Source organism: Myotis brandtii, unplaced genomic scaffold (genome assembly GCF_000412655.1).
Source record: "Myotis brandtii unplaced genomic scaffold, ASM41265v1 scaffold131, whole genome shotgun sequence".
In the NCBI taxonomy this organism is placed as follows: Eukaryota; Metazoa; Chordata; class Mammalia; order Chiroptera; family Vespertilionidae; genus Myotis; species Myotis brandtii.
In genome coordinates this window covers 1,776,906-1,786,523 of record NW_005354632.1, presented here as the reverse complement: position 1 = coordinate 1,786,523, position 9,618 = coordinate 1,776,906, and the positions used below count along the sequence as shown (strand labels likewise).

Here is a 9,618-nt window from a genome sequence, read left to right as displayed (position 1 = left end):
ATATATATATGTATGTATGTATGTATATGTATATATAAGTATATATAATGAATTTACTGCTTGTAATACTCTTTTTGGTTCCCCAAGTCTTGCTACAGTATCTTCTATCTTTCAAATTCCTAATAATACTTTCACATAAGTACAATAAGTCTTCATTTAAAGTTATCAATAGGTACTGCGACTTTAAGCAAAACAATGTATAAAGAAACCAATTCTACCATAGGCTAAATGATATAAACAAGAGTTAAGTTCCTATAATATCTCATCAATGTTGTAATAAAATGACATTGAACAAAATGAAATTATTCAAGGACCTGCTGTACCAGTTTTGTTCCTTTTACTAGACTGTGAGTAGGGATCCTAGCTTTCTTTTTTTCTGTTATTTCTCAAAGGGCTCATGATAGCACCTAGTAATCAGCAGCATTCAAACCATCTATGTTTTTCCTTAACCATTTTTTTTTTTCCACGTGGGAGCCAATCTCTGATGTGGGAAAGGCTAGAGAGAGATCTCTTTGTCACCAAGCCTTTCCCAGCTCCTATAGAATATATGTGGCAGAGTCAGGCCCATTTGAATTTCCTTAACCATTTTATGGGCATACTAACACCCCAGGCCTTTCTTTGTAGAGTATTTCAATTTTAATCAAAATATTTTATGAAAATAGCTTTAAAAAAAATCAAGATTACAAGGCTTATAAAGTAAACAGTTATCCTTGGCTTTGTTCCCCAAAGGCAACCACTTTTAATACTTTTATCTGTTTCTTTAGTATTTACTTCTATAATCACCCTATATAATAAAAAGCTAATATGCAAATTTACCAAACAGCGGAATGACCAGTCACCATGACACGCACTGTCCACCAGGGGGCAGATGGTCAACACAGGAGCTGCCCCCTGATGATCAGTGCGGTCCCATAGGGGGAGCATCACTTGGCCAGAAGCCCTGAGCCAGGCTCACTGCTGGCAAGCACAGCGGCGGTGGTGGGAGCCTCTCCTGCCTCCATAGCAGTGCTAAGGATGTCCAAGCGGGCCTAAGCCATCAGTCGGACATGCCCCAAGGGCTCCCGGACTGTGAGAGGGTGCAGGCTGGGCTGAGGGACCCCACCGCCTTGAGTACACAAATTTTTGCACCGGACCTCTAGTTTTAAATAATATGCCTGTACTGCTATTTCCTTATCATCAACTTTAGACATTAACTATTTGACTTCCTTTAATGGCAGATGAGGGATTTTAATTCACACGTAATGTGTCCTGTCCACACTCTCTGCCCCCTGGATATGATAACATCTCAGTTTCTAGCCAGTACATAATTGGCATTTTCATTGCTTGCTGCTGACTACATTTCCTTTTATGAAAAGGGTATGGAGGAGTTTTAATTTTAAATCAGGAGAAGCACACAGAAAACTTCAATACATTGCAGTGACAGGATGGCGATGGCATTCTTCCAGACTCTATGAAAACTTGCTGAAATACTGTGAACCTAAAATAGCAACAAGCTTACCTCTAATTGGGCTAGTTTTTCCTGAATCTTACAAAATTGGTCATCATCCACCTGAACTGCTTTCCTCATCACTTCTCCCATTTCACAGATTCTGTCAATCTGACTCTCAATTTCCTGTGAAGATAACACAAGAAAGGTGAAAAAGTCATCTTTTCTACAGATATGAAGTTCATGAGAATATGTCCATTATGATGTTAAAAATTTAATCTATGCTACAGAGGTTACACAGCCAATTTACCATAATCTGAGTCCTCAGAGGTAAATCCATAATAAAATTATCCTGTGGTATTCACAAATAATTTGTTTTCAAAAGATCGATTCTAGGCTAACCACCCGCTGGATGTTGGACAGCATCTCTAAGGGGCTTCTTAACTTAAACTTGAATACTTTTATTGGCAAGAAGGTCAACACATTCAAAGGTACCTTATTCCATCTTTGGACTTACCTTTTTTTATTTTTACTTATTTTTAGAGAGAGAGGAAGGGAGAGAGAGAAACATCAATGTGAGAGCAAAACATCGGTCGGCTGCCTCCTGCATACTCCCCCGCTGGGGATGGAGCCTGAAACCCTGGCACGTACTCTGACTGGGAATCAAACCAGCAACCTTTTGGTGCATGTGACCTCACCCAACCGAGCCACACCAGCCAGTGCTGTTCGTATCTTTTAACAAGTTTTTCTTTTCTTTTTTTTTTTTTATATATTTTATTGATTTCTTACAGAGAGGAAGGGAGAGGGATAGAGAGTTAGAAACATCGATGAGAGAGAAACATCGATCAGCTGCCTCCTGCACATCTCCAACTGGGGATGTGTCCGCAACCCAGGTACATGCCCTTGACTGGAATCGAACCTGGGACCCTTCAGTCCGCAGGCCGACGCTCTATCCACTGAGCCAAACCGGTTTCGGCTTTTAACAAGTTTTTCATATGAACTAAAACCTGTTTCCTTCAAGGTTCAAATTTTCTCCTGTAGTCTAAAGAAAATAAAATTTATCTTTCTCTTCCATATGAAAGCCATTCACATATTTAAAGCATCGCTGTTCCCTAAGACTTTTAAGTCAGTAAAATGCTTTCAGTGGAATCTAGGATGAAACTTTTCCTAAATTTCACTGCAGCAAATAGTGAGGCACTAATCTATTAATCCATGATTAAATGATACAGTACATGTGAATGTACAAGGACAACCATAAAGCACTCTACAGACATAAGAACAATTACTGGGCCTCTCAAGTTCAATCATAATCAACCAAAGTGTAGAAATGATGCCCTATATATGTATTTTTATTTATTTATTTTTTAAATATACTTTATTGATTTTTTACAGAGAGAAAGGGAGAGGGATAGTTAGAAACATTGATGAGAGACAAACATCAATTCAGTTGCCTCCTGCACACTCCCTACTGGGGATGTGCCCACAACCAAGGTATATGCCCTTGACCGGAATTGAACCTGGGACCCTTCAGTCCGCAGGCCAACGCTCTATCCACTGAGCCAAACCAGCTAGGGCTGTATATGTATTTTCAAACCATACTTTTGTCTCCTAATGAGCATGATGTTATGTGGTTCAGTTTAATAAAAGTTTCCTGACAGCCTGCTATATGCCAGGTACTATGTTAGGGATAAAAGATGAATTTATGCTTCTTATAACCAAGAAGCTTACAAGTTAGTAAAATGTACAATCATAACCAATCAGGTATTTACTGAGCCTCTTTGACACTAACTAGCATTATGTTTGGTGGAAGAACTAAGCATTCATTAGCATCTTGGAAAGATATTGGTGAGGGAGAAAGGATCCATAGTCCTATTCAAATGAAAGGACCTGAAGGCCCCTTATCCTTCTTTTTATTCAAATCTTTACAAAGGTACAGCAGAACCAACAGTGAATGTGATAAACACGAAAGGAAAAAAAGCTTACTCTTCTTCAAAAACAGGCACACAAGGTAACACAATTTCAAGATTTCAATTCAGTTCATTTAGAATTTATCAAACTTTCTTACTGCAGAGTGAGTTTGGTGAGCTTTCAGGACTGGTTCAGCATCCACTGCTTTTTTAGCAACCATTAATTGTAGCATCTGTTTCCGGTATTTGCTCATGATGAGTTCCAAAGCATCCTGGTGTTCCTCCAAGGAAACCCACAGTTCTGTCAAAAAATAAAATAACTTGGCAGTGATGTCTGAGAGCGAGCCTTCAAAGCCAAACTCTTAACAGTTGGGATTTTATGACACTCCATGAGATATTGTGATTCCAAATTTGTAAATCATTGTTTAAGTCCACAAAATACAACAGTTAAGGTCAATGTGAAACATAACTTTCTAGGCAGAGGCAGCATAGTTTGGTAGAAACATGGGATTTGGAATCAGAAGGCATGGGTTTGAGTTCAGTTCTCTGAGTTATTAGCTTAATACTCTTAAGCAAATTATTTAACCTCTCTGAGCCTATTTCTTATCTAGCTCATATACCTCTATATGAAAATATAAGAATACAATGGGATGATATATGTGGAAGTCCTCTGTCAACTGACATACAAATAACTATTCATACTTCTATCACTAATAATGTACTTATCAAGCCTAAGAATATACATCCTGAGTATAAGACTCAGCTCTTCCACTTCGTACAAGAACATTAAAAAACTCTTCAATCTTTTAAAAAACTTTTCAATCTTAACTGTAGTACATTTGAATATTTAAACTTTACATTTTAATCCCTTGAGGATATAAACTCTAATTCACCTCTACTAAGCACTCTTTGATAAGCTGCCTATAAATACAGACAACCTTGAAAAGGGCAATGTAACCAACTTTATTTTACTGGACCGGATACTTAGCACAGGATACTTCTGTTACTAAAAGTACTGATTTGGAAATACAATGCATTTTAGTAAACGGTTGGGCAGTTTTGCGAGAACTTTCGCATTATTACTGGGAATGAGAAAGTCACAATAACTACACAAAAAGGCCTGACTAACCTCTGTTTTCCTGCTGCAAGTCTCTAATCTGCGTGTTCTCTTGGGACAGCAGAATGTGAGGTTTGTATTTGGACATGTCCTTTATATCGGATGCATCCTCTTGATACTGGACAAACAGAGACAGACTAAGCACAGGTGCGACCGAAGAGGCAGGAGGCAGGGCTCCAGGGCAGCGTTCTCAGCCCCGATCCCGCAGAAAGGTCTCACCGCCGCACCCCCCACCCCCCACCCCGGACCAGGAATACATTCCAGGCCGAGGTTCCACTCGACTTCACCCTCCACCGGTCAAGAGCCCAGAACCTGAGGGCACGAAGCCCTCCTCTGCCTGACCTGGTCCGGAAGCGCCGTCCCCGCCTCCCGCATAGCGGCCACCCGCCGGTGCAGCGCCGCCGACTGATCCACCAGCGACTCCGCGGCCGCATCGTGCTCCCGCAGCCTTTCCAGCAGCGTCTTGGCGTCGGTCAGGATCTTCTCGATGGTGCAGCTCATAGCGACTGCAGGACCACAGCCCCAGCGCTGCTCGCCTAAGCCAGTCGCTCAGGTCCTGAACCTGTCCCAGCGTCAGAGACGTCACTTCCGGTATGCTTAAAAGGCATCGGCTCGCCGCCGCGTGCGCCTGCGCAGTAGCTGCCAAGTCCGTGGATGACCTGCCTGCTTTCACCAGAGGCTTCCCCGCAGTCCCGCCTTGCACCGAGCCGGAGGCCTGCCCTTGCCACGCCCTTGGTTTCCTGTTCCCACGGCCTGGTGGGCAAGTTTGGATTTGCGGGGCAGGTGGAGTTTCTTTACTGTTTTGTTTTGTTTTGTTTTTTAGGGCATGTTTATTACAGCTGGGGACAGCGAAACAAGGAAGGGCTTAGGGTAGAAGAAGCAACAGGGAAGAGCCTAGCTGGCGGTTTGGGCTCTAGAAATGTGGTAGGAAAGAAATGGGCCTAGGTGGGGCTGCTTTGGCTCCCTGAGAAGTCAGAGAAAAGGGGGCCTGGAGCCAGGTTCAGGGGGTTAGCCCCAGCCGAGCTGCCGCTGCCCACTGCTCCCCTGGTTGTAAGTCTCTGGGGACCCTTAGAGTTTAGATGCCCTTCTTTGTTTCAGGAACTGTTCAGTGTCTGGGAATTCAGCATTATCTTTGCTTCCAAACCTGCTCCTCCTGTTTTAGTAAAGAGCACATTCATACACCCACTTGCCCAAAACAGAATCCTGAAAGTCATCCTTTATTCTTCCTACTAAGTCTTTACACTTAATCAGTTACCAAAGCAACCCATCTCTTTTGTATCTTTAGAACATATTTCCTTTTTTGTATTTTACTACTAGGGCCATCGTTCTTTCTCACCAGTTTCCAACTGGTCTTCTCCCTACTCAAGTCATCTCCTCCTCTAGTAGCTCTCCCTCAAGGTTACCACAACCCCTTGCCCTTTTAATGGCAAGTAATTATTTCTGTGCCTCACCGCATTAGGACTGAGAATTAGACTGGTCATGCTAATTCCACAATGAACTGACAAACAATTATTCTTACTTCCTTGTGTAAAACCTCCATTTTATTTGAAGTTTGTTTCATCTAGCTGAAGATTCTTCTCTCCCTCCTAATTACTTACCTCCTATCTTGGGTATTCTCCTTTATTCACAGAAGACTTGAGTTGGCTTACAGTCTTTTTGATTAATCCATATGTAGCTCTCATCTTGAGTGATAGTCATATCCATGTGAACTATTCATGTAATGTTCTATTCTTCTTTGGCCTCCTCAGTTCTAGAAACATTTAATTTATTTTGGCTATCCATGGCCAAGCCCTTTATCATTCACCAAAAATTGTTCCTCATCAGAAATTTTAAGCTTTAATATCTAACTATTTGATTGTAACCTTTGCTTCAATCTATCTAGTTCTCGTAACCCTTTCTCCCATTACTGTCTCTTTGACCTCATCCAGCTCTAAGATTTCTGAAAATACTCATATTCTCTCTATCAGACTCTTTCCTTATAGTTTAATTTTCTTTCCCTTACCAGACTGGGCTCTTATGATTGGCAATCTGAACCATTGTCTTTCTAACATCCCTAATTTATTTTCACCTGTCTTTTAAAGCCAAATTCAAGCAGTGAACTCCAACCTCTGACCCATCCCATGATTTTAATAGTGGTTAAGAAGGGATACAGAAACAATGGAAGGCTTTTGTTTCTGTTTTACTTTTGTTTTAATGAACAAATCATGAGCATATTTAAAAGGCTTTATAGAGGAAGGATCCAAACGAGAAAGAGACACGAGAAAGTAGGGAGATTTTTAAAAATTATATTTTTATTTATTTCAGAAAGGGAGAGAGATATAGAAACATCAATGATGAGAATCATTGATTGGCTGCCTCCAGCATGCTCCCTACTGGGGGCCGAGCCCACAACCGGGGCATGTACCCTGACAGAAAAATGAATGACCTCCTGGTTCATAGGTTGACGCTCAATCACAAAATCATGCTGCCCAGGCAGTAGGGGGATTTTTGAAGGAGGAAGAACCAGGAGGAGAAGGGGCATAATAGCTACTTAATCTTTGCTGGATATTGATTGGGATGATGGGCATAGAGTTCAGTACATAGGTGAATATGCTGGACTTGAATAAGAGACATTCCATTTTCCATAATTACAAGGAAAATAAAAAGGATAGGAACAAATATAGATTCTAAGTGGGGAAACATGAAGTTGAAGGGATTGTAACCTTGAAGCCATCCCAGTGCTTCTGCATCCCTTCAGTAAACCAATAAGATAAGCTCAGGCAACTTTATTTAGTGTTACGGGTATTACAGAATTACCCAACATCTCTTTTGCTTGTTCTGACTATTTCTATTCTGACCTAATTTCTTTCTGGCTCCTGTTTCTTGGCTCCATTTCCTCATACTCTTTGGGCCAGGAAGCAATTTTGGGTCTCCCTACCTTCATTTTCAGATGGCCCTATCAGAAATTCTACTCCTGCCTCTCTCAGAGTATATACCTTATCCCAGTGATCCTCTAATGATCCAAATGCCAAATCTGACCGACGGCAGTGTTCCTGCCCCACTTACATAAGCTCTAGTGAGGGAGGGACTTGGATATTTTATTGAAAATCTCTCTCTGGTACCACACCCATTGCTGTAGCCATACCACAGAACCTGAGATACCCTGCTCAGAGGTGTCGGAGGACAGGGGGCAGACGGTGACCCCAATGGTCCACAACAGAGACAAGGGTGGAAAGACTCAACTTTACCTGCCCCTAGCACCCCCACAGCTTCAGTCATTGTCCACACACCTACACTGCACCTTGCTGATGTCAAGCTTTTGATACCAATGGAAAAAATTTGCAGCAATTCAAAATGCAAATCTTTAGAGATACTTAGAATCTATGTTTAGGAAGCATAGATGTACAGCATTACATGCTCCATATTACAGTTATTAACTAGCTCATTTTGCTCCTTTTTCCTTCTCCAACTCGTAAATTTTGAGCTTTCAGACCTATTTTTTCCTGTTGTTGCTAACTAATGGCTTTCTAGCACTTGGCCTTGAAAAACCACAGACCCTCATAATTATGGTGAAAGAAATCTCAGCAAGATAAGGAAAAATGTTTAGTCTTCTTGAAAGTAAGAAAAGCAGTAAGAGTTTTTATTATGAAACTCTCCTTGTAACTGTTAATTCTAATTAAGGGACACCTTGACTTTAGAAACTGTTGCTGCAACCTATGATTAGAAGGCTGTATTCTGATATGAAAATTCTTCAAATCTAGAGTTCTCATGTAATGTAGCATGCAGCAAGTATATATATATATATATATATATATATGTATATATATAAATTTAATATATCAATTCCATATTGAAATTCCAAAAATTAAATAATAGTAGTGAATGTTTCTAAAGCACTTCCCTCTTTGACACTTTAGTTTCACCAGCCACAAGTGATTAGATTTATGCTAATTAACACAAAAACAACTATTTACACTGCATCTTCCTCCTAATGCCTTTACTTTCTATCACATTTATTTTTTTAGGCTGAAGAGAATAGATCACTCTAATTTCCAGTGTTTAACTACAGTTATCAAATGTTATAAATCGAGTTTATTTTTTCCATTGAGTTGGTTCATTAACTTACCACTGCTTCCTATCTTGCCTTACTAATCTTTTTAATATATTTTTATTGATTTCAGAGAGAAAGGGAGAGGGAGAGATAGAAACATCAATGATGAATCATTGATTGGCTGCCTCCTGCACGCCCCCTACTGGGGATCAAGCAGCAACCCGGGCATGTGCCCTTGACTGGAATTGAACCCAGGACCCTTCAGTCCGCAGGTTGACACTCTATCCATTGAGCCAAACTGGCTAGGGCTGCCTTACTAATTTTTAAAGAGTCAGTTTAAGTGAAATCTTATTCCAGAAATCTTCCTTCACCTCCCCAGTTAAGTGTACCTCCTCTCTGCTTTTATAGAAGCTGGTGTGTAACTTTATTTCCTTTCAATGACTTTTTGAGGATCAACTTCTATATCAGTCAGGATTCAGAAAAGCAGAAGTAGGAATTTTAAGAAATTTATTATGAGGAATTCGTTGATGTACTTGTGGAGCCTGGCTAAGCAAGACCAAGGTCCATCAGCAGGTGGTTAGGAAGAGAAGTTCCCCAGCAGGCTAAACCCATGGGCATGAGTTGTTTGGAGTCTTCTTTCACACTCCCTTTCCTCTTTGCATCATTAGTCTCTCCCCTCTTCTCTGAGATCGTTCCCATCATCTTACATAGTCTACAACTTCATGTTAAGACAACAACAAAATAAAACAGGAAAATCTACAACCTAACAACCCAATCTAGATACCACCCCACTTCTCTGCTTCCCTTCACAGCAAAGTCAGAAACTGGATGTGTCAGGAAAGGTAGAGATGCATATTGAAGCTGTGCTATGTTATGTGAAAGTAGGACTGAGACCAGAACCTAGAGTCAGGTAAAATAGGAGTCATAAGGGCAGAGGAAGTGGGACTAGGAGAATAGGAGTTTAGTGGTGGGGCATGTTTTTTTACCTTACCTCCTTAGAAATGCCTTACAGGGATGAAACTATAAACCTAGTATTCAACAGACTTTGTTTATGTGACATTTTAAAAAGTCATAATGAAGTTATTTATATATTAGAGGCCTGGTACATGAATTCGTGCATGGGTGGGGTCCGGCCGTT

General features: G+C 40.8%; 2 protein-coding genes across 3 annotated transcripts in view; one reads left to right on the top strand and one right to left on the bottom strand.

Moving 5' to 3' along the window:
* SIKE1 (suppressor of IKBKE 1) overlaps positions 1-5,041 on the bottom strand; it is a 6,873-nt gene extending 1,832 nt beyond the window's left edge. For both annotated transcript variants that reach the window (XM_005859965.2, XM_014534545.1), the window contains exons 1-4: positions 4,793-5,041; positions 4,463-4,568; positions 3,492-3,634; positions 1,499-1,612 (exon numbers count right to left, since the gene is read on the bottom strand). In XM_005859965.2, coding sequence (XP_005860027.1) covers positions 1,499-1,612; positions 3,492-3,634; positions 4,463-4,568; positions 4,793-4,951 — 522 coding nt within the window. In that variant the 5' untranslated portion in view covers positions 4,952-5,041. The remainder of the gene's footprint in view (positions 1-1,498; positions 1,613-3,491; positions 3,635-4,462; positions 4,569-4,792) is intronic.
* Positions 5,042-5,084: 43 nt separating this feature from the next.
* SYCP1 (synaptonemal complex protein 1) overlaps positions 5,085-9,618 on the top strand; it is a 75,121-nt gene continuing 70,587 nt past the window's right edge. The window contains exon 1 of the mRNA XM_014534662.1: positions 5,085-5,233. The gene's annotated coding sequence lies outside the window, so the exon portion shown is untranslated. The remainder of the gene's footprint in view (positions 5,234-9,618) is intronic.